This window comes from Papilio machaon, chromosome 21 (genome assembly GCF_912999745.1).
Source record: "Papilio machaon chromosome 21, ilPapMach1.1, whole genome shotgun sequence".
NCBI classification, from domain to species: domain Eukaryota; kingdom Metazoa; phylum Arthropoda; class Insecta; order Lepidoptera; family Papilionidae; genus Papilio; species Papilio machaon.
The window spans coordinates 343261-367758 of NC_060006.1; the positions used below are offsets into that span (position 1 = coordinate 343261).

The 24498-nt window shown below is 42.2% G+C and overlaps 2 protein-coding genes across 2 annotated transcripts in view; one reads left to right on the forward strand and one right to left on the reverse strand.

Annotated features, from left to right (window-relative positions):
- The first annotated feature begins 1818 nt into the window (after window positions 1-1818).
- LOC106713044 (sarcoplasmic calcium-binding protein) lies at window positions 1819-11565 on the forward strand. The gene is made up of 6 exons (XM_014505746.2): window positions 1819-2133; window positions 9495-9683; window positions 9996-10157; window positions 10291-10431; window positions 10932-11051; window positions 11222-11565. Exons 1-6 carry the CDS (start codon window positions 2032-2034, stop codon window positions 11330-11332), a joined length of 825 nt encoding a protein of 274 aa, XP_014361232.2. The 5' UTR covers window positions 1819-2031; the 3' UTR covers window positions 11333-11565.
- Window positions 11566-12809: 1244 nt separating this feature from the next.
- Window positions 12810-24498, reverse strand: part of LOC106713032 (nucleoporin 88) — a 75104-nt gene continuing 63415 nt past the window's right edge. The window contains exons 4-18 of the mRNA XM_045683305.1: window positions 23954-24166; window positions 23611-23776; window positions 22867-22992; window positions 22485-22584; window positions 22216-22299; window positions 21777-22082; window positions 16600-17309; window positions 16201-16358; window positions 16020-16119; window positions 15822-15941; window positions 15310-15447; window positions 15153-15241; window positions 14142-14298; window positions 13973-14061; window positions 12810-12927 (exon numbers count right to left, since the gene is read on the reverse strand). Coding sequence (XP_045539261.1) covers window positions 12861-12927; window positions 13973-14061; window positions 14142-14298; window positions 15153-15241; window positions 15310-15447; window positions 15822-15941; window positions 16020-16119; window positions 16201-16358; window positions 16600-17309; window positions 21777-22082; window positions 22216-22299; window positions 22485-22584; window positions 22867-22992; window positions 23611-23776; window positions 23954-24166 — 2623 coding nt within the window. The 3' untranslated portion in view covers window positions 12810-12860. The remainder of the gene's footprint in view (window positions 12928-13972; window positions 14062-14141; window positions 14299-15152; window positions 15242-15309; window positions 15448-15821; window positions 15942-16019; window positions 16120-16200; window positions 16359-16599; window positions 17310-21776; window positions 22083-22215; window positions 22300-22484; window positions 22585-22866; window positions 22993-23610; window positions 23777-23953; window positions 24167-24498) is intronic.

Consider the following 24498-nt stretch of genomic DNA (forward strand, 5'->3'; position numbering starts at 1 on the left):
GACAGACAGACAGACAGACAGAGTTACTTTCACATTTATAATATTATATAGTAAGGACTAGTAAGGATTATTTGGTTGATTAAGTTCTGTTATTGTTTATTTCCCGCTAATAACAAGAATTTATTACATGTTATCTCTAAACAAATAAATCTATGGGTACTACTTACAGATACAGTTACGTGTATTTTGAGTTGTGTACCTTTTTTTATTTCTTGAATTTATATTGCCCCATTTTCGGAAAATGTGTGACAGGGCAGTTTTATATAGGAGTAAAAGACCAAAAGAGAAGTTTTGCTTTAAAAATACTCGGGATGGCCATACTAAGCTTTTATAATAATAAATATACTGTTCATATTAAACTCAAGTGAAAATCGAAACACGTTGGGTTAAATTTAAATTATATTGCAAGTTAAACAAAGGTCAAGTTATATACGACATATAAAGTCGTTACCAAATTATAAAAAAAATATCTAAATCTCGTCTTTGTAGACATGCGTTAGATTATGTAGCACATTCACGTGATTATATAGCAGACATTTAAACGGTGCCGATACGAATTAGTAATAGATTTATTGAATAAATAAGGAAAAATTTAATAGTAATCAGTCCATAATCTATTTCTACGTGTCATTGACCACGCGGTATAATAACGTTCCTAGTTAAAAATAAACAAGGAAAACTATTTAAAATTAAACAGCAATTATCAATAATACAATAATAACATTATTTAATTATCAATTTACTAAGATGTCTCGTTAACCTATATCGCAATTAGGCGTCCAAAATGTTGGCGTACGTGAGTGTTGCCGCATTCGTCCGCAAGCGTCCTCCTACCGCGCCGCCGGCCCCGCACGCCCCTCCCGCGCCATTTGTAATCAAACGTCAACAAAACTATCGAAAGCCGTCTACATTTTTTTCTCCCAGTTCTAAAATGACAAAAAATAATTTCATATATACGATTATACTATCAAGCTCAATAAGACATAAAGGCGAAAATTGTTTGAAAAGAAATTGAGCCGTATTCAATTTGAACCAGCGCTTCTTATTTTAGGGTTCGTAGTGAGCGTATGATTTTGATAATTTAAGTTGAGAGATGAATAAAAAGAGGCAAATAATAGAAATATGTCAAGACAACGTCTAATGAAAATCTGTAATTTTTACTTACGCCTTACGGGCGTGAGTTATGTTGTACGTTTTAATTTTTTTTTTCAGTGTGACACTAAATCTAATTGTAACGCCCCGCACAGCCAGGACGAGATGTCTTAGCAACTTCAAAAATACAATGCAATTTCCACTACTATTACTCTATCGTCATTCATCATAGATCTTTCTGCAATACAATCATATGATATGATAAGCGGAACAGTGGTAGAGCCAGCTACCACAATATTTGTTGGACGCAAGAATAGGCCGGCTCTCTCGGTACAATACCACGTCCATTCAGAAGACAGGCATCAAGTGGAAGTGGTTCCGCATTTTGTGTCATGATTGTGCATGCCGGACGCCTAATTTTAGTCCCCTTTTCCTTCGTATCCTTTTGTGATAAGGTAAAGATGGGAAGGGGAACTAGATTTACCATAGATGAATTCTTCCATTACAGGAAAGCAACGTATCTGCAATTGCGGATGTCGCTGGGCAGCGTTAAGTTGGGCCTTTTGTGGGATACGAAATGCTTAATTCCTTTACTAGTCGTTCCCGTTATGTCTGAGGCGATAGATGCTTTTTATTGTATGGCTGAAAGGGCAGGTAGCCCTTTCGTGACCAAAGTTTAGCAGCCCTGGCGTAAACAACAACACAAGCACATGCACCGGTCGCCCGAAGCCCCCTCCACCGCCTACAGAATGCCGGTAGAGTAATAAAACACTGTGCGTTTATATATCACCAAACAGTTTGGCGATCGGTGAATGAGAGTTCTCCCTTTACTTTCTCTGCGTGCGCGCTTTTCAGCGTCAAGTCTATTCATAGACAATAAAAGCTTTTTAAATAAACTTTTTAATTGAATGTACGTGTTGTGTTGTGTTAAGCACTAAGATGGCGGCCTCGCTAGTAAGACTCGGCTTGCGTTCCGTAGCCCTGAATCTGGAAAGGACGGCAGCCCTTCTCTCCACTACCACTGTACAGAACCAAATTAAGGTACTTGACTAATAAAAATGTTTTTTACTACACAGCTTTTAAAAATAAGTAAATGAGTAATTAAGTAAATCTAGTCCAGTTTCAAGTACTTTTTAACTCTTTCTTCAGGCAGTAAGTTGTACTGACATGTCCCAGAAGCCGGTTTACTTAGTTTAGTATTTGACCATAAAAGTGTGCTTTACTAACGCATGGTTCTCATTTTAAGAATGATACATAAAATTCATAACAGTACAATTACAAAGATTTGCAATACCACTCATATTTGTAACTCTATCACTTTTTCTATTCAATATATCATTAAATCTATTAAAATAATTATAAATAATAAACCGTTGTAACAAACTGTTTTAAATAACGCTTCGCTTCACACGAGTTATTTTTGTTACTCGGAAGCTCGAGTTATCTCCATGTGTTTGTTTAAATCATAACTTGAAAGCATCTTCGATAAACTTTCTTTTATTTCTTCTCGAATTTCTCTCTTATTTTAATGATTTATTGAAGTTAACAAACTTGCAGGGAGCAAATAATTTAATAACTAAGGGATAATGACCAACCAATTAATTTAACGACAACAATTAATAAATTATGTTAACAATTTATATTTTTGTTATACAGTCGAATCTAGATAACCGAGAATCCAAGAGACCGGGATATTTCTCTCGCTTATTCTCGGTTCTCGGTTTATCTTTAAGCCGAGTTTGTCGCTAATGGAGGTCGTCCGTCGGGACCGGACAATGACTCTCACTTACATATTACATAAAAAGCGACCAGTCAATAACAGAAAAAAAAGTTATTCTTCTTTATTATGTTCATTAGACCAATGTTTGTATGGACGGAAGACGAAAGTCAGATAAGTAAAAAATTCGAGTTGAATTTTTTTTCGAACTGTGTACCACATTGTTTGATAGTTGGCGGTATAGCAACGACCAACACACTGTAGCGGTCATCGGTCAGTACTGAACTAAAAAGTTTTCGTTTGATAACCTTTTATCATAACGTTCCATGAATCAGGTCACAAAGGGACATTGTGAGCAATTCAATGCTTTATTTTTTTATATTTAAGTTAATTGAACTTTATATACTGTTGAGTAATTCAGTTTAAATTTACAATTTTCTGATATAAAATAACTTTAACCAATGTTTATTAGGGCTGTTTAAATTGACCATAATAGCATATTTAAAAATCCGTTGTTTCCATTTCTTGAAGTCTTAAAGACTCAACCGATGATCTAAGCTAGATCAAGGGAGGCAGGTAGGAAAAATCTTTTATTTCTTTTTAGTTAGGGAATGGAAAAAAAGTGATAAGCAGTTTTTGAGTTATCTATGTAGATCTATAGGAATTGAGAGATGATTGTGGATGAAACGTTAAATGCTACTAGCATAAATCATAGAAAGTTCATGGAAAAAACAGTATAAATAAAGACTTGCATAACAACTAAAATCGTAGGTTCGTTATGTAACTGTACCATTATTTATTTCTTGAATATGAAACGAAGGTCTACAGAAACCGGATTTAATGTAAGGTTTAAGGTAATTTAAATTTATAAGCAGTTACGTCGAGGTGTGGCGCTACTGTACCTACCAGGAGTTTTAAATATTTTCTACATTTTTATACATAAATAAACACCTTTAATTATTTTTAAAATTACAAAAAATTTTACAATAACAGAAAAGAAGTAATTTACTGTTTTTTTTTTATCATTCTGCATCTGTATTTATAGCTAATAAAATCTCTTTTTATCTACAATGACATTTGTTTTGAATTTTGAATTTGGAACATAAATGTTTTTGACGTTTGTTTTGGTCGACAAGGCACAGGACGACCTTGTATTGGGCAGTTAAGTTAACAATTCGATTGTTTTGTTAATGTTGTTTACAAGAAACAAAAACAGCTGATGTGAACGAACGTGCCAAGCAGACATACGCGTGTGTACACTCAAGGCTATATTTAATGAATACAATCAACACATTTGTAAATATGGGAAACAAATCTTAATAATATTATAAATGCGAATGTTTAGGTGGATGGATGTTTGTTTGAACAAAAATACATAGACTACTATTGCTTCTTACTACTTTTTATGTCTTTTTTAATTCCGTGCGGACGAAATCGCGAGCGATAGCTAGTTATAAATAAGTGCAGTAAGAAACTAGTTTTAAATTAATCATTAAACGAATCTATTTCTGAACGAAAAATATTGTAGAGAAATTTTTTACTACATCTTTCCGTCCGTACTTGCTTTACACTAAACAAAAATTTCACTTTGAAGTACAGTGCCCCGAGCACGAACGACTTGCGAAAAAGTATTCGTATCGAGATCGACAAAAATTTGTATGAGATTTGTACAGCGCCTCTATCGTGCGTAAAAGTAACTAAATTTGGGAGCACGAACGATTTTTGTTTACTTTCGTATCGCTAACGTATCGACAACTCTACGATTCTCGAGACTATAAACAAAAGTGGCAGCACGAACATAGTTTTGAAGTATGGTATCGTAAATTTCGAAGGCTGGCTATCGAGTATAGTCGAATCTTTTGTCACTTAGAATTAGTCGGTGAGAAAAGTTTCGAAACATTTTAAACCGCTTTAAAAAATATTTTATTTAAGTATTAAGTATTTTTGTGTGTTTGTTAAAATGCAAAGGCCACCAATTTACCAACGTAGTGCTTTATTTTATGTTCTTGCTGCAAGATTACTAGAAAATGAGGGAATTGAACGTGAAACTAGGCAAGCAAATCTTATTTAATGTAATATTTAACTTTATACTATGAATTTGCTAGCCATATATAAATGTTATATAGTTGACTAAGATAATATATATTTATATATAAAATTAATAGTGTAGTTGTAGGAATCTTCAAGGTCCGCCTGAGAAAGTACCACCACCTTCGCTAGTTATCCATCCGCCCAGCAGCAGGGTGACAATGTTTAGTTATGGGCAAGCGTGACGCTTACCATCGGCCGAGGGACTTGCTCGTCCAAAAATCTATTGTAGCTATCTAATATTATTTGCTACAATAATATTTTTTTTTTTAGAGAAATTAGACGCAGAGCTAAACTTAGAAAAACAGAAAATCCTATTGATATAAATGACGCTGAATTTAAAAATAGATATTGCTTAAGCAAAGAAGCTTTCATATTTCTCTGTGAGCAACTCCGTCAAAAAACATTTTTAAAATCGACTTCCAGGGTCACTCTAGAGCTTAAGGTAAATGTGAATAACTGTAACTGGGATGACTACTAATCACACTCTGCGAGTCTGTAATGTGTTTTGCATCAACAAATTATCAAAATTATTAAACTAAAAATATATGGTTCTTTGCGCGCTATCTTTTTACGCCATTGGATCATACCAGCGGATAGTGGGAATGGCAAAGTATTTAGGCCAAACGACAGTCAGACATTTAAAAACACTAAAACGCGACACGAATAATTAATAATGTAGAATGCTTTCTAAAGTTTGTAAACACAATACTAAAACAAACTTAACCTTGGCGACGTAAGACGCTATGTCAAGTGGTGCCGTATCGTTCAGAAACCGTAAAAAATATAAGATATCCTATAAATATATATATATAAAATATCCTATATAATATTATATAAAATATCCTGTACTTTATTCAAAGTTTTTCTATATTTTAAGGAATTGGTTTTAATTTAATTTACACTAAATAGGCCGTTAAGCTTAAAGTAATAAAAACTTCACTAATTCGTTCAGTTTTCGGACGTATAATTCATTCAATAGAACGTTCATTACGCTCACAACGGCTCGTCCTTACTTACGTTAGGATGACGTCACTATCGAAATCGTATCGAGCTCTCGATAGTCGACAGAGTGTGCCTCGTGCTGCCGCCTAACGTAATACTCCGTTATCGTATCGAGGACTCGATACCTTTACGATACGAATTCGAAAATTATTCGTGCTCGAGGCTCTGTGCCCCGAGCACGAACGACTTGCGAAAAAGTATTCGTATCGAGATCGACAAAAATTTGTATGAGATTTGTACAGCGCCTCTATCGTGCGTAAAAGTAACTAAATTTGGGAGCACGAACGATTTTTGTTTACTTTCGTATCGCTAACGTATCGACAACTCTACGATACTCGAGACTATAAACAAAAGTGGCAGCACGAACATAGTTTTGAAGTATGGTATCGTAAATTTCGAAGGCTGGCTATCGAGTATAGTCGAATCTTTTGTCACTTAGAATTAGTCGGTGAGAAAAGTTTCGAAACATTTTAAACCGCTTTAAAAAATATTTTATTTAAGTATTAAGTATTTTTGTGTGTTTGTTAAAATGCAAAGGCCACCAATTTACCAACGTAGTGCTTTATTTTATGTTCTTGCTGCAAGATTACTAGAAAATGAGGGAATTGAACGTGAAACTAGGCAAGCAAATCTTATTTAATGTAATATTTAACTTTATACTATGAATTTGCTAGCCATATATAAATGTTATATAGTTGACTAAGATAATATATATTTATATATAAAATTAATAGTGTAGTTGTAGGAATCTTCAAGGTCCGCCTGAGAAAGTACCACCACCTTCGCTAGTTATCCATCCGCCCAGCAGCAGGGTGACAATGTTTAGTTATGGGCAAGCGTGACGCTTACCATCGGCCGAGGGACTTGCTCGTCCAAAAATCTATTGTAGCTATCTAATATTATTTGCTACAATAATATTTTTTTTTTTTTTAGAGAAATTAGACGCAGAGCTAAACTTAGAAAAACAGAAAATCCTATTGATATAAATGACGCTGAATTTAAAAATAGATATTGCTTAAGCAAAGAAGCTTTCATATTTCTCTGTGAGCAACTCCGTCAAAAAACATTTTTAAAATCGACTTCCAGGGTCACTCTAGAGCTTAAGGTAAATGTGAATAACTGTAACTGGGATGACTACTAATCACACTCTGCGAGTCTGTAATGTGTTTTGCATCAACAAATTATCAAAATTATTAAACTAAAAATATATGGTTCTTTGCGCGCTATCTTTTTACGCCATTGGATCATACCAGCGGATAGTGGGAATGGCAAAGTATTTAGGCCAAACGACAGTCAGACATTTAAAAACACTAAAACGCGACACGAATAATTAATAATGTAGAATGCTTTCTAAAGTTTGTAAACACAATACTAAAACAAACTTAACCTTGGCGACGTAAGACGCTATGTCAAGTGGTGCCGTGTCGTTCAGAAACCGTAAAAAAATATAAGATATCCTATAAATATATATATATATAAAATATCCTATATAATATTATATAAAATATCCTGTACTTTATTCAAAGTTTTTCTATATTTTAAGGAATTGGTTTTAATTTAATTTACACTAAATAGGCCGTTAAGCTTAAAGTAATAAAAACTTCACTAATTCGTTCAGTTTTCGGACGTATAATTCATTCAATAGAACGTTCATTACGCTCACAACGGCTCGTCCTTACTTACGTTAGGATGACGTCACTATCGAAATCGTATCGAGCTCTCGATAGTCGACAGAGTGTGCCTCGTGCTGCCGCCTAACGTAATACTCCGTTATCGTATCGAGGACTCGATACCTTTACGATACGAATTCGAAAATTATTCGTGCTCGAGGCTCAGTACTTAAGTTTACGGATGTTAAGTTGAGGGGCACAAAAATTGAGATGAATAAATAAGGAAGTCTCAGCACTCATTACCATCGTTATTAATATTACCAACACGTTGCCTGAATGTATTACGTCATTAAATATTTTTCATTTATAACTTCTGACTTTGAATGGCAGATTAGTGGCATAGCGATCTTAAAAAAAGACTGTGCAAAGCTTAACATTTAGTATTGGGACTTTATAAATTTATATTTTAAATCTTGCATAGGTACTTTCTGTGTACCGTTACGTGGGGTCGACCATAGACAAAAAATATCCATCATGCATGTTTCTCAATGACATAATTTTGTCGCGCCTCATTCAATTTTATCTAAATGACAATTTAAACTGGCGCCTTTTTTGTCTATTGCTGGTTTTTAATGACACCACTAATTTTAGTGTAATTATTATGTCTCGAATACTTATCTTGGAAACGAAATTGATAAAAATCTTAGCAAATCTATTTAGTTTTTAAATGTTATATTGATTTTATACTTACTAGACCTTTTCCTCCCTTATTTTATCATAACGATATGTAAAGTGCATGCGGGTGAACGCCATACAGATTGACCTTTACTTCACCTTGACCTTACTAAACTTATGACACCCGTCCTTTACTATATCTGAGTAATAATAAAAAATGAAACTATAGTAAACCTGGAGTGCAAGTAACTATTTATAAAGGCCTTGTATGAAATAGTGATGTCCTGTTGTCGGAATAAGAATTAATTTTTGCCAGTAGTTTGGTGTGTTTATTCGGTTTTATTATTAAGGTTACCTTTTCGTTAAAACATATTATTAATATATTTTGGTATTATTATTTTATAACAAGTTGGATAGGAGTGAATAATAATGTCAAACGTATGTATAGTTATCAAGTTCCAATTCCGTTTAAATTGATGTTATGGACGCAATCATTGCGAATGGGGACACGCTAACAAAGATTGAATGCATCCCGGTGTGCGAAATTGATTGTTAACGAATTGAGACAATTTGGCGCCACCAGTCAGTATTCGATGTTAAAAATTATGCTAAATAAATGTTTTCTCAATATTATGGTTAACTGAATCATTTATAAAAACATCAAAATATTCCGTTCAAAGTAGAGAAAATGTTATTATTACATAATATTTTTCTAGATTTAATTTGAAATAAAAATGTTTTTATCTATAAATACGAAAACAAAAATTTCCTTTGCCTTCATCATTTTGAAAACAAAGCGTCAGCCATAGACAATATAATGTTTTGGCGCTAAACTAATACGTGTTATGTAAATAACGATAGTTGCTCAATCGCGGCCCACACTAGCGATAGCTGCGCCGGGGTCAACGACCGCACGCAGCTACCAACACATTATGCAAGCGTGTGCGTTTGGCCCTTCCAATCCTCCTATAGATTATCATTATTTCTTGGCTCAAATGAATTACAAAATTAAAATGTACGGAGATATTTATATCAATATAGTTTCTCGCCGGTAACCCAGAGGGATAGGTTGCACAAGTTCCTCTAGTCTAATTAATATGTTTCCACTGAACTTGTAATATTTTACCTTTCCGTTCGGCAGTTAGTTTTAACCAGCATATGAATGGCTTTGACCATCCCTGCATTAGCTGAGCTGGCGTGTTTTTGCTACATTTATCTTTTTTATTCTATTTTCGTTAAGTTTATAAGTATTTATTTTATTCTATAAGGTAAAAAGGATCTACATTAGTGTACATTTATGTCTCCAGTTGATCCACTCCAAGGCGACGTGCACAGGCACGGTGTGCTACTTGCCGGAGCGCGAGGCGGAGCTGGACCGCGGCGCCTGCCGTCGCTACAGCAAGCAGCACGGCCGCCCCGACCAGCACCGCAGGAAACACGACAGCGACAGTGCCAGCGAGTCAGACTCCGACACTGAGTGCAAGGGATTCGATAGGGTATGTACCTTGTACAGATGTTACTCGATTTCAAATTGTTTAATGATAACTTTAGCGGTCACTTAGTGAACATTTCACATTCTAAATGTAAGAAACTCCCCGATTCTGAGTATTCTTCCCCTTGTAAAATTTTAATTCTTTCTCTTATCTTCGCTACCAAGGTGGTTGAAAAGGGATTATAAATTTTACTGGTGGTTGGAAAAAAGCCTTTTTTTCTAATTTTTCCTATAAATGTAAAAGGAACCGCTGACGAACACCAATATTTTGTGTAAAGCGAACGTCATTTAACGTTTGATTTCTCTTTTGTTGCAGTCAGAGTTCTGGCGGCGCAAGATGCGCACTGTGCACAACATCCTGGACGTGGACAAGGACGGCCTCATCTCCTTCAGCGACTTCCAGCTCTTCGCCGACAGGTTCAAAGCTCTGGGACATCTGGACGACGAGCAGGCTAAGGAGTTCACTGCTATTATTAAAGTGAGTAATGTTACAGTTCGTCAGTTTTATGATTAGTCCTATTTGACCTTTACATGTTAACACTTTAACTGCCACCGATTCCCGCTACTTTCCATAGAAACCGTGGTATCATTGAAGGTGTTGTGTTGTCCAGTTGACGTGGGAGGAGCAGTGGGGCGCCATAGACCCCTACAACTTTGTGACAGTGGAGCAGTACTTGGAGGACATGCACCACGTGCTCAGTGACAGATCGCTCAAGAAGCGCGCACATCGCTGGCTGCCATATCTCTTCAAGGTCAGTCATCAGTAAAGCTCGGAAATTTATTTTTCTATTTAAAATTTCACATTTTATTTCTATTTGTACCCAATGACTTTGCGAACAATGTAAGAGGAAGTGGTGAAATCTTACTTTTTACTAACATTATAAATGCGAATGTTTGTATGTATGTATGGATGGATGTTTTTAAAAGGTAAAGCCTTAAGCCAATGACTCGACGTATTTTGGTGAAATTTGGCACAGATGTAGAACATAGTCTGGAAGAACACATTGGATACTTATTAAGTTTCTTTCAAATTACGTGCGGAGTCGCAGGTAAAAACTAGTGATAGAATAATTACTAATCTTGAAGTAACTGGTTGTTTATGTTAGAATGTTGTTACCATTTCTGATATCTAGGCTTTGAATGGACAGAGAAGAAATAAGTATTTTAGTTAAAAATACTTTTTTTTTTTGTATTTAATAAGTGCTTGTTTACTTTTCTAGTAAATGTATTCAATATAATATTTTTTATGCAGGCCGTGGACAAGGACAAGTCAGGCTACATATCTGTGGCGGAGTTCAAGCTGTTCTTCCAATGCCTGGGATTGAGCAACGAGCACGCGGCCGTCGCCTTCGCCGTCATCGATACTAATGGGGTCAGTCCGCCATCTTATATTTCTCCATTTTGTTATAATCCGCCATCTTGTATAAATTCAATCGCATTTAACTTTTCGCGGAGAATTTCTTTATACAGTATATTCTTCATATGTATGAAGAAGAAGTTGGAGTATTTCTTGTTTTTAATTTGACTGTTATTCTAAATCAGGACGGCAAGTTATCTCTGAAGGAGTTCGTGAAGTTGGGCAAAGACTTCTTCTTTACGGAAGACGAGAGCAAAGTCTCCAAGATGTTCTGGGGTCCGCTGATCGATGTGTGAACTTCGGTCCGGACCAAACGAGACCAAGACTGCTTTAGTTAGGAATATTGACTCACTCGGAGACGTTCAGTTGCCACTAAGAGTTACTTAGTGAAGATTTAAAAGGATAACTCTACATTATAGGACCGCAGGAGTGATTAGTAAAGTAGTTCATTGTAGTTTTTATAGTCTGTAAAGACGATAAAATGTTTTTTTTTTATAACATTCCGAATGTCATATGATTATTTACTCCAATGTATTCAGATGTAAATTACAAGTTTGCTATATGTTAGTCATTTTGACAATTACTTAATACTTTTTTGTTTGGAAGTTCGTTGTTGTAACGGTTTTTGTTAGGATTGAGTATTTTATAGAATTGATATAAGATTTCTGAGAAGAATCTCAATAAAATGAATCAGAAAATAATTGAATGTATTTTATTAATAATTTTCCACATTTTCTTCAATAATACTTACGACTGTCAGAAGACATGTTTATCTCAAACTAGCTTTTACCCGCGACTCCGTCCGCGCGGAATAAAAAATAGAAAACGAGGTAAAAATTATCCTATGTCCTTTTCCTGGTTCTATGCCCATCAATTTTCAGCTAAATCAGTTCGACCGATCTTGAGTTATAAATAGTGTAACTAACACGACTTTCTTTTATATATATAGATAGATAATAAAACGTAAACACAAACTTTTTTATAACGAAGAATCTTAACAATCACGGCACATTTTTAAATAATTATTTTTGTAACAAAAAGTCCAAACCTCACTACACACTTAAGGCTATATATTTTCACGCCATTAAACTTAGGAGGTGAGTAAAATTGAAAGAAATCGTTATACGAGAAAGGGATAAAAATTACAAGACAATAGTAAAATGGATGGTTGCCATGACAACGGTAATTCTCAGCCAATGGCGAATACCTTCTGTCATTTGAGTATTTAAATTTTGACATTTGCAACTGAAATTTTTTTACGAAAGGTATAAAATAAAACAAAGTTTTTATATGTAAGATTTTTTTTAATTGAAGGTTGTCATTGAAACAATAGAGTTGTTTATTTTTATTTAATTAAATCAATTAACACAAAACTTCTGAGAAAGATAAAATACAATTTCGTGCAATATTTTTATTAATTTTTCACAATTGAACAGCAAAATTTATAATCACATTATTTATTGTATGAGAAATAAACATATATTTAAGAAAAACGTCAAAAAATCACTTGAAAACCAAAAAATATGCCAATCCTTAGTAAACAAAATCTTTCCTAAGGGATGGAAATGATCTCAATAAAGGTATGAACAAATATTTTACCAATGAAATATTTTTATTAGTTTTAAATTTTTTTCACTTTTAAATGACTTACAATGGGTTTCTGAAACTTAAATCTTCATTTAAAACATTGTCATCTATTTTGTCAAAGATAAACAGAGATGAAGGTAATTTTTATCCATTTTGGTCTCAGAAACCAACAGTTAGTGATTGAAGTTGTTTATTACATATATTTAAATGTAAAATAAGAAATAATAAATACAGAAGTTAAACAATACTCAGCTGATCCTTGAGGAGTTTCGTTTCTTCAATCAGAGATGATATTTGACTGGTTCTGGAAAAAAAAACATCGTTTATAATTACTGCATCAAATTGCATCTAACAGTAGGTAGACAGCAACAACAACATCAGTTGCAGGAATTGTCCTCGCTCAGTGAAATACCACGACCTCAAAGAAGACTGGCCTCAAGTGGAAGTAATTCCAACTACAGTCTGATGAGTGTGGTGCTGGAGACCTAATTTTAGTCCTCTTTCCCTTCCCATCCTTTTCTTATAAGAAAAGGGTGGGAAGAGAAAGTTAAACTCTAGTAGTTAGTAGTAGGGGCTCAGTTTTCCGCAACTCCACGACAAGCGCGTATTTTGCGTGTCTCTAAACTCTAAAGAAAGTTCTCTTCTTTCTTGTAACATGTCTATATTGTATAATTATTGTTATTTCGCAGTCGGTGTCGGCCGAAGTAAATAGGTGACATTTTATATTTGAGATGTATTAGACATACTTACGTTTATGTCCCTACTTAGGCCGAAACCGACTCCAAAATAACAATAATTATACAATATAGACATGTTACAAGAAAGAAGAGAACTTTCTTTAGAGTTTAGAGACACGCAAAATACGCGCTTGTCGTGGAGTTGCGGAAAACTGAGCCCCTACTACTAACTACTAGAGTTTAGAGAGTTTTCATGACATTATTTTGTTACTTTTCAGTGCATTTTGTTTGAAAATTGTATTTTATGGTACTTTTTAATACATTTTGTATGAGATTGTTTTTTGTGTTTGTTTTTTTATAAGAGAAGGGGGCAAACGAGCAGCGGGAACACCAAGGTGTTCATCGACTTTGTTTGATTGTGTTACTTTTTAGTGCATTTTGTTTGAGATTGGTTTTTATGTTACTTTTTAGTGCATTTTGTTTAAGATTGGTTTTTATGTTACTTTTTAGTGCATTTTGTTTGAGATTGTTTTTTATGTTACTTTTTAGTGCATTTTGTTTAAGATTGGTTTTTATGTTACTTTTTAGTGCATTTTGTTTAAGATTGTTTTTTATGTTACTTTTTAGTGCATTTTGTTTGAGATTGTTTTTTTATGAAGTCGGCGTACTAACTGTTGCTGCAGTACGGAGGAGATTGTGTCGCTGTGTGTTTTGCCGAGAGCAGTCTCCTTGCGCTTGTACTCCTCGTGCCAGCGCCGCAACTGGACAAACAAGCACATATTTATACATATATAAAAGTAAAGCTTTACATGTTTTATATAAAAAGTATATGTAAGTTGACCTCTTCAGCCTTGTGTTGTGCGTGTTTGTTGAGCGCGTGTATCTGGTGCGCGAGCGCGTCCGCCCCGCGCCTGTATCTCTCCAACTCCGCGCACAGCTCGCGCTCCTCCCCGCTCCGCACGCTGCCTGCGCGCACGCGCCGCGACACCACCGAGCATCTACATACATACATACATACATACATACAGGAGGTGAAAAACTGACATGAGGTAAAACTGACACGAGAAAAGCTGACCAGATGAAAACCGACATGAGAATAATTGACTTGAGGTAAAACTGACAAGAGAAAAGCTGACCAGATGAAAACTGACATGAGAATAACTGACTTGAGGTAAAACTGACACGAGAAAAGCTGACCAGATGAAAACCGACATGAGAATAATTGACTTGAGGTAAAACTGACAAGAGAAAAGCTGACCAGATGAAAACTGACATGAGAATAACTGACTTGAGGTAAAACTGACACGAGAAAAGCTGACATGAGATAAAAACTCACATGATAAAAAATGAGGTAAAAACTAACATTAAATAAAGACTGAAATGAGAAAAACTGATTTGAGGTAAAACTGACATGAGAAAAACAGACTTGAGGTGAAAAACTGACATGTGGTGAATAACTGGCTATGTTGAAAAACTGACATGAGAAAATCTGAAAAGGTGAAAAACTGATTTGACGTCAAACTGACATGATTAAAAACTGACATGAGAAAAACTCACATGATAAAAACTGACGACGTCAAATTGACATGAGAAAAAGCTGACTTGACGTCAAACTGACATGAGATAAAAACTGATTTAAGGTAAAACTGACATGAGAAAAACAGACTTGAGGTAAAAACTGAAATGAGGTGAAAAACAGACTTGAGGTAAAAACTGAAATGAGGTGAAAAACAGACTTGAGGTAAAAATTGGAATGAGATGAAAAACTGACATGTGGAAAAAAGCTGACAGGAGGTGAAAAACTGACATGTGAAAAAAGGTGACAAGGACTAAAAGGAATGATGATCGTGACCTGTACTTGAGGTCCTCCTGCTGCTGCTCAGCCAGCGCGCACTTCTGCTGCAGCAGCCGCCCGCGCTCCACAATACCATCCATCTCAACCTAGAATTATTTCTAAATACAAATATCTGTCAAAACGTGGTATTTATACAATATAAGATGCAAGTTACAGAGATGGTGTTCCTCCAGTTGAGGAAGTTGTTGGCGAGGCTGGAGAGAGCTGCAGACTTGCGCGCGAGGGCGCTGCCAGCTCGCGACTGCCGGCTCATGTACTCCTTGCGCAGGAGTAACGTCGCTTGTGTTAACAACTGGAATACATTCATTTATTATTTATTACTATATTTCTTTAATCAGTCCTAGGACTGTGTTTATCTCCAGTCAGTCCTTGGACATTATTTATTTCTAATCAGTTCTAGGGCTGGATTTATCTTCAGTCAGTCCTTGGGATTTATTTATCTCTAATCAGTCCTAGAGCTGGGTTTAATCTCTAATCAGACCTAGGGCTGGATTTATCTCTAATCAGTCTTATAGCTGGGTTTAATATCTAATCAGTCCTAAAGCTGGATTTATCTCTAATCAGTCCTAGGACCGGGTTTATCTCTAGTCAGGCCTAAGGCTTGATTAATCCCTAGCCAGTCCTAGGGTCGGGTTTATCTCCACTCAGTCCTACGGCGAGACTTACCTCCAGACAGTCCTTGGGGCTGGGCTGGTCGGACTCAGATCTGCGCAGATGCAGCAGAGGCTGTGATGCCTCTCGCGCCAGTATCTCCTGCACTATCGTCACGAACGACAACTTTTGCTTCTAAACACAAACACATCGGTCAGATATTACGTTAACAAGAATATAATAATGTTAAATATTAGAAAGAAAGATGGCGACCTCTTTGAGCAGCTTGTTGAGGTCGTCAGGTTCGAGGTTTGGGTTGCGAAGCTGGATCTCGCGGTACAACCGTTCTTCCAGCTCATACGGCTCCAGGCTCCTGTGATGTATAAATAACTCTCGTATGATAACAGCATGTATAGATATGTCTGTCTGTCTGTCTGTCTGTGTGTGTATGTACCTGGTGAGTAGCGCACCGTCGGGTGCTAGCAGCAGCAGCAGAGGGCGAGGTCCCCGCACTGCTGCAGCACCACATCCAGCACGCCGCCAGCAGCATGTGATATGTCTGTCTGTCTGTCTGTGTGTGTATGTACCTGGTGAGTAGCGCACCGTCGGGTGCTAGCAGCAGCAGCAGAGGGCGAGGTCCCCGCACTGCTGCAGCGCCACATCCAGCACGCCGCCAGCAGCATGTGATATGTCTGTCTGTCTGTCTGTGTGTGTATGTACCTGGTGAGTAGCGCACCGTCGGGTGCTAGCAGCAGCAGCAGAGGGCGAGGTCCCCGCACTGCTGCAGCACCACATCCAGCACGCCGCCAGCAGCATGTGATATGTCTGTCTGTCTGTCTGTGTGTGTATGTACCTGGTGAGTAGCGCACCGTCGGGTGCTAGCAGCAGCAGCAGAGGGCGAGGTCCCCGCACTGCTGCAGCGCCACATCCAGCACGCCGCCAGCAGCATGTGATATGTCTGTCTGTCTGTGTGTGTATGTACCTGGTGAGTAGCGCACCGTCGGGTGCTAGCAGCAGCAGCAGAGGGCGAGGTCCCCGCACTGCTGCAGCACCACATCCAGCACGCCGCCAGCAGCATGTGATATGTCTGTCTGTCTGTGTGTGTATGTACCTGGTGAGTAGCGCACCGTCGGGTGCTAGCAGCAGCAGCAGAGGGCGAGGACCCCGCACTGCTGCAGCACCACATCCAGCACGCCGCCAGCAGCATGTGATATGTCTGTCTGTCTGTGTGTGTATGTACCTGGTGAGTAGCGCACCGTCGGGTGCTAGCAGCAGCAGCAGAGGGCGAGGTCCCCGCACTGCTGCAGCACCACATCCAGCACGCCGCCAGCAGCATGTGATATGTCTGTCTGTCTGTGTGTGTATGTACCTGGTGAGTAGCGCACCGTCGGGTGCTAGCAGCAGCAGCAGAGGGCGAGGTCCCCGCACTGCTGCAGCGCCACATCCAGCACGCCGCCAGCAGCATGTGATATGTCTGTCTGTCTGTCTGTGTGTGTATGTACCTGGTGAGTAGCGCACCGTCGGGTGCTAGCAGCAGCAGCAGAGGGCGAGGTCCCCGCACTGCTGCAGCACCACATCCAGCACGCCGCCAGCAGCATGTGATATGTCTGTCTGTCTGTCTGTGTGTGTATGTACCTGGTGAGTAGCGCACCGTCGGGTGCTAGCAGCAGCAGCAGAGGGCGAGGTCCCCGCACTGCTGCAGCACCACATCCAGCACGCCGCCAGCAGCATGTGATATGTCTGTCTGTCTGTCTGTGTGTGTATGTACCTGGTGAGTAGCGCACCGTCGGGTGCTAGCAGCAGCAGCAGAGGGCGAGGTCCCCGCACTGCTGCAGCACCACATCCAGCACGCCGCCAGCAGCATGTGATATGTCTGTCTGTCTGTGTGTGTATGTACCTGGTGAGTAGCGCACCGTCGGGTGCTAGCAGCAGCAGCAGAGGGCGAGGTCCCCGCACTGCTGCAGCACCACATCCAGCACGCCGCCAGCAGCATGTGATATGTCTGTCTGTCTGTCTGTGTGTGTATGTACCTGGTGAGTAGCGCACCGTCGGGTGCTAGCAGCAGCAGCAGAGGGCGAGGTCCCCGCACTGCTGCAGCACCACATCCAGCACGCCGCCAGCAGCATGTGATATGTCTGTCTGTCTGTGTGTGTATGTACCTGGTGAGTAGCGCACCGTCGGGTGCTAGCAGCAGCAGCAGAGGGCGAGGTCCCCGCACTGCTGCAGCACCACATCCAGCACGCCGCCAGCAGCATGTGATATGTCTGTCTGTCTGTCTGTGTGTGTATGTACCTGGTGAGTAGCGCACCGTCGGGTGCTAGCAGCAGCAGCAGAGGGCGAGGTCCCCGCACTGCTGCAGCACCACATCCAGCACGCCGCCAGCAGCATGTGATATGTCTGTCTGTCTGTCTGTGTGTGTATGTACCTGGTGAGTAGCGCACCGTCGGGTGCTAGCAGCAGCAGCAGAGGGCGAGGTCCCCGCACTGCTGCAGCACCACATCCAGCACGCCGCCAGCAGCATGTGATATGTCTGTCTGTCTGTCTGTGTGTGTATGTGTATGTACCTGGTGAGTAGCGCACCGTCGGGTGCTAGCAGCAGCAGCAGAGGGCGAGGTCCCCGCACTGCTGCAGCACCACATCCAGCACGCCGCCAGCAGCATGTGATATGTCTGTCTGTCTGTGTGTGTATGTACCTGGTGAGTAGCGCACCGTCGGGTGCTAGCAGCAGCAGCAGAGGGCGAGGTCCCCGCACTGCTGCAGCACCACATCCAGCACGCCGCCAGCAGCATGTGATATGTCTGTCTGTCTGTCTGTGTGTGTATGTACCTGGTGAGTAGCGCACCGTCGGGTGCTAGCAGCAGCAGCAGAGGGCGAGGTCCCCGCACTGCTGCAGCACCACATCCAGCACGCCGCCAGCAGCATGTGATATGTCTGTCTGTCTGTCTGTGTGTGTATGTACCTGGTGAGTAGCGCACCGTCGGGTGCTAGCAGCAGCAGCAGAGGGCGAGGTCCCCGTACTGCTGCAGCACCACATCCAGCACGCCGCCAGCAGCATGTGATATGTCTGTCTGTCTGTCTGTGTGTGTATGTGTATGTACCTGGTGAGTAGCGCACCGTCGGGTGCTAGCAGCAGCAGCAGAGGGCGAGGTCCCCGCACTGCTGCAGCACCACATCCAGCACGCCGCCAGCAGCATGTGATATGTCTGTCTGTCTGTCTGTGTGTGTATGTACCTGGTGAGTAGCGCACCGTCGGGTGCTAGCAGCAGCAGCAGAGGGCGAGGTCCCCGCACTGCTGCAGCACCACATCCAGCACGCCGCCAGCAGCATGTGATATGTCTGTCTGTCTGTCTGTGTGTGTATGTACCTGGTGAGTAGCGCACCGTCGGGTGCTAGCAGCAGCAGCAGAGGGCGAGGTCCCCGCACTGCTGCAGCACCACATCCAGCACGCCGCCAGCAGCATGTGATATGTCTGTCTGTCTGTCTGTGAGTGTATGTACCTGGTGAGTAGCGCACCGTCGGGTGCTAGCAGCAGCAGCAGAGGGCGAGGTCCCCGCACTGCTGCAGCACCACATCCAGCACGCCGCCAGCAGCATGTGATATGTCTGTCTGTCTGTCTGTGTGTGTATGTACCTGGTGAGTAGCGCACCGTCGGGTGCTAGCAGCAGCAGCAGAGGGCGAGGTCCCCGCACTGCTGCAGCACCACATCCAGCACGCCGCCAGCAGCATGTGATATGTCTGTCTGTCTGTGTGTGTATGTACCTGGTGAGTAGCGCACCGTCGGGTGCTAGCAGCAGCAGCAGAGGGCGAGGTCCCCGCACTGCTGCAGCACCACATCCAGCACGCCGCCAGCAGCATGTGATATGTCTGTCTGTCTGTCTGTGTGTGTATGTACCTGGTGAGTAGCGCACCGTCGGGTGCTAGTAGCAGCAGCAGAGGGCGAGGTCCCCGCACTGCTGCAGCACCACATCCAGCACGCCGCCAGCAGCATGTGATATGTCTGTCTGTCTGTCTGTGTGTGTATGTACCTGGTGAGTAGCGCACCGTCGGGTGCTAGCAGCAGCAGCAGAGGGCGAGGTCCCCGCACTGCTGCAGCACCACATCCAGCACGCCGCCAGCAGCATGTGATATGTCTGTCTGTCTGTGTGTGTATGTACCTGGTGAGTAGCGCACCGTCGGGTGCTAGCAGCAGCAGCAGAGGGCGAGGTCCCCGCACTGCTGCAGCACCACATCCAGCACGCCGCCAGCAGCATGTGATATGTCTGTCTGTCTGTCTGTGTGTGTATGTACCTGGTGAGTAGCGCACCGTCGGGTGCTAGCAGCAGCAGCAGAGGGCGAGGTCCCCGCACTGCTGCAGCACCACATCCAGCACGCCGCCAGCAGCATGTGATATGTCTGTCTGTCTGTCTGTGTGTGTATGTACCTGGTGAGTAGCGCACCGTCGGGTGCTAGCAGCAGCAGCAGAGGGCGAGGTCCCCGCACTGCTGCAGCACCACATCCAGCACGCCGCCAGCAGCATGTGATATGTCTGTCTGTCTGTGTGTGTATGTACCTGGTGAGTAGCGCACCGTCGGGTGCTAGCAGCAGCAGCAGAGGGCGAGGTCCCCGCACTGCTGCAGCGCCACATCCAGCACGCCGCCAGCAGCATGTGATATGTCTGTCTGTCTGTCTGTGTGTGTATGTACCTGGTGAGTAGCGCACCGTCGGGTGCTAGCAGCAGCAGCAGAGGGCGAGGTCCCCGCACTGCTGCAGCACCACATCCAGCACGCCGCCAGCAGCATGTGATATGTCTGTCTGTCTGTGTGTGTATGTACCTGGTGAGTAGCGCACCGTCGGGTGCTAGCAGCAGCAGCAGAGGGCGAGGTCCCCGCACTGCTGCAGCACCACATCCAGCACGCCGCCAGCAGCATGTGATATGTCTGTCTGTCTGTCTGTGTGTGTATGTACCTGGTGAGTAGCGCACCGTCGGGTGCTAGCAGCAGCAGCAGAGGGCGAGGTCCCCGCACTGCTGCAGCGCCACATCCAGCACGCCGCCAGCAGCATGTGATATGTCTGTCTGTCTGTCTGTGTGTGTATGTACCTGGTGAGTAGCGCACCGTCGGGTGCTAGCAGCAGCAGCAGAGGGCGAGGTCCCCGCACTGCTGCAGCACCACATCCAGCACGCCGCCAGCAGCATGTGATATGTCTGTCTGTCTGTCTGTGTGTGTATGTACCTGGTGAGTAGCGCACCGTCGGGTGCTAGCAGCAGCAGCAGAGGGCGAGGTCCCCGCACTGCTGCAGCACCACATCCAGCACGCCGCCAGCAGCATGTGATATGTCTGTCTGTCTGTCTGTGTGTGTATGTACCTGGTGAGTAGCGCACCGTCGGGTGCTAGCAGCAGCAGCAGAGGGCGAGGTCCCCGCACTGCTGCAGCACCACATCCAGCACGCCGCCAGCAGCATGTGATATGTCTGTCTGTCTGTGTGTGTGTGTATGTACCTGGTGAGTAGCGCACCGTCGGGTGCTAGCAGCAGCAGCAGAGGGCGAGGTCCCCGCACTGCTGCAGCACCACATCCAGCACGCCGCCAGCAGCATGTGATATGTCTGTCTGTCTGTGTGTGTATGTACCTGGTGAGTAGCGCACCGTCGGGTGCTAGCAGCAGCAGCAGAGGGCGAGGTCCCCGCACTGCTGCAGCACCACATCCAGCACGCCGCCAGCAGCATGTGATATGTCTGTCTGTCTGTCTGTGTGTGTATGTACCTGGTGAGTAGCGCACCGTCGGGTGCTAGCAGCAGCAGCAGAGGGCGAGGTCCCCGCACTGCTGCAGCACCACATCCAGCACGCCGCCAGCAGCCTGCGATATGTCTGTCTGTCTGTGTGTGTATGTACCTGGTGAGTAGCGCACCGTCGGGTGCTAGCAGCAGCAGCAGAGGGCGAGGTCCCCGCACTGCTGCAGCACCACATCCAGCACGCCGCCAGCAGCATGTGATATGTCTGTCTGTCTGTCTGTGTGTGTATGTACCTGGTGAGTAGCGCACCGTCGGGTGCTAGCAGCAGCAGCAGAGGGCGAGGTCCCCGCACTGCTGCAGCACCACATCCAGCACGCCGCCAGCAGCATGTGATATGTCTGTCTGTCTGTCTGTGTGTGTATGTACCTGGTGAGTAGCGCACCGTCGGGTGCTAGCAGCAGCAGCAGAGGGCGAGGTCCCCGCACTGCTGCAGCGCCACATCCAGCACGCCGCCAGCAGCATGTGATATGTCTGTCTGTCTGTCTGTGTGTGTATGTACCTGGTGAGTAGCGCACCGTCGGGTGCTAGCAGCAGCAGCAGAGGGCGAGGTCCCCGCACTGCTGCAGCACCACATCCAGCACGCCGCCAGCAGCATGTGATATGTCTGTCTGTCTGTCTGTGTGTGTATGTACCTGGTGAGTAGCGCACCGTCGGGTGCTAGCAGCAGCAGCAGAGGGCGAGGTCCCCGCACTGCTGCAGCACCACATCCAGCACGCCGCCAGCTGACCGCGTGCTGCGCCGAGCTGCTGTGTGTACAGATAGCTGACAGCGCGCTCTCGGCATTCGCTAATATCACATAAATATAGCAAAATATACAATCAAAAATTTAAACTAATTTCTCATTTTATATGTTGCTATGACAGTCTTAGATTTAGAAGAATAATCGTAGTTATCTAAGTGGGTAGGTAATTAAGATCCTCGACTGTATTTAGATATAATTAAGTGTCGGTTTATTATAACTAGTTAGTTACTTTCATCTGCCGCAGCGTAGTCTTTCAGTTTGTCCAGTATCGGCAGCGAGACTGTGTGCACTCCGCCCATGTGCACGCACGCGTACGTGTTGCTTGTACACTGAATAAACAGTACCTTTATTAGTTGAATACTTTATTAACTAGATGGCGTTATTTTAAAGAATATTTTATCAAGTAGATGGCGCTATTTTAAAGTATATTTTATCAAGTAGATGGCGCTATTTTAAAGTATATTTTATCAAGTAGATGGCGCTATTTTAAAGTATATTTTATCAAGTAGATGGCGCTATTTTAAAGTATATTTTATCAAGTAGATGGCGCTATTTTAAAGTATATTTTATCAAGTAGATGGCGCTATTTTGAAATGCTTAGTGTCACATACCGGGTACAGATGTACCGGATACGAGTGAGAGAACTCTCCGTCTTCGGAGCTAAGATTGAGATTCAGCTCCACAGACTCCACCACGTAAAGCGCGTAACCGCTTCTGTCATCGCCATCTTCAGGCGGCTGAAAAGATACATTTTTATGATTATTGATAATTTTTCGAATGTGAGAGAATTATGTTTATATTAATACTAACTGTCGTCCGCGACTCCGTCCGAGCGGAATTAAAACAAAACGTAATAAATAAGTGTTCTTTCAGACTATGTTCTACATCTCTGCCGAATTTCATCAAGATCCTATGAGACATTCCGGAGATATCTTCAAACAAACAAACATCCAAACTTTGCATTTATAATATTAGCAAGATGTATGATCGAAATGATTTCTATACATTTTTTTTAAATATCATAAGTGAACATTTCTCCTTACTATGCGTCCCTTCCATCGACAAATCCCAATCTTTTTCTTTGTAAGAAAAGACTGGGAAGGGGAAAGAGGTATACATTACCCTTCAGCACGCAAACACATCAGACTGTACTTGGAATTTCTCTCACTTGACGTCTGTCTTATTTGTGGTCTTAGTATTTTACCAGGCGAGGCACACTAGTTATTGCTAGCGTTTACCAATGTTTAATTGTTTGTCAATTTGTCATTTGTTGTCTAAAGATTTAGGAACAATCAGTTTCAGTCTTCTCCTGAGTGAGATAAGGTAGCAATGAGCACATCAGACAGTAGACTCACAGCAGGCAGCAGCAGACAGTGGTAGAGTGCGGCGGAGCAGGTGGCGATGACCACGAGCAAGGTGTCTCCGGCGCCGAGCACACAGATGGAGCAGGACTCAGAGCCGTAGTTGTCATCAGCAGGGGGGTAGATGGGCAGCGGACCCCACAGTCGCGGCTGCAGGGGACTGCAGATAGTTGGGACTTTTGTTAGAGTTAAGAAGAATACTGGTGAAGGTATGTATTCTACAGAATGTTGAAATATGAATGAGCATTCTTCGACTGTTCCTGTTTGGTTCTATTCCTGTCCTATCTTGTCCTATGAAATGCTAGCTCGCTTGTCTTTCTTCCTTCCCATTGCTTACCCTTTGCTATCCAGTGTGCATTGCACCATATAGACCTCTCCGTCTCCTCTCAAGATGAGCAGAGAATCCGTATTAGGTAGTGGGGTGAAGTCCACGGCGGTGTCTCCCAGGCTGTCCAGGATGTTCCGCCCGGCCAGTTGACTGGACGGCTTCAGTCCGACAGGGATGGACTTGACCAGTTTCGGACCGGACTTTAACGCTATGTTGTATAATCTGAAATTAAATATAAGAAACTATTTAAACATCTTACTATAAATGCGAATATTTGGATATATGGATGGATGGATGTTTGTTCAAAGATATCTGCAGAACGGTTCAACGAATCTCGATAAAATTTGGCATAGATGTAGAACATAGTCTGGAAGAACATGTTGGCTACTAAATTTTTTTTTATTCCGCGGGGAGTAAGTCAGGGCAAAAGTAAATGTTACGTAATTTGGTTGATGACTGTGTTGTTATTCGAGCACTTGCCTTGTAACAGCAAAACCGATATAATTTGCTCGTTTAGTTCGTAATCAACATGTCAAATAACTTCACCGTATGTG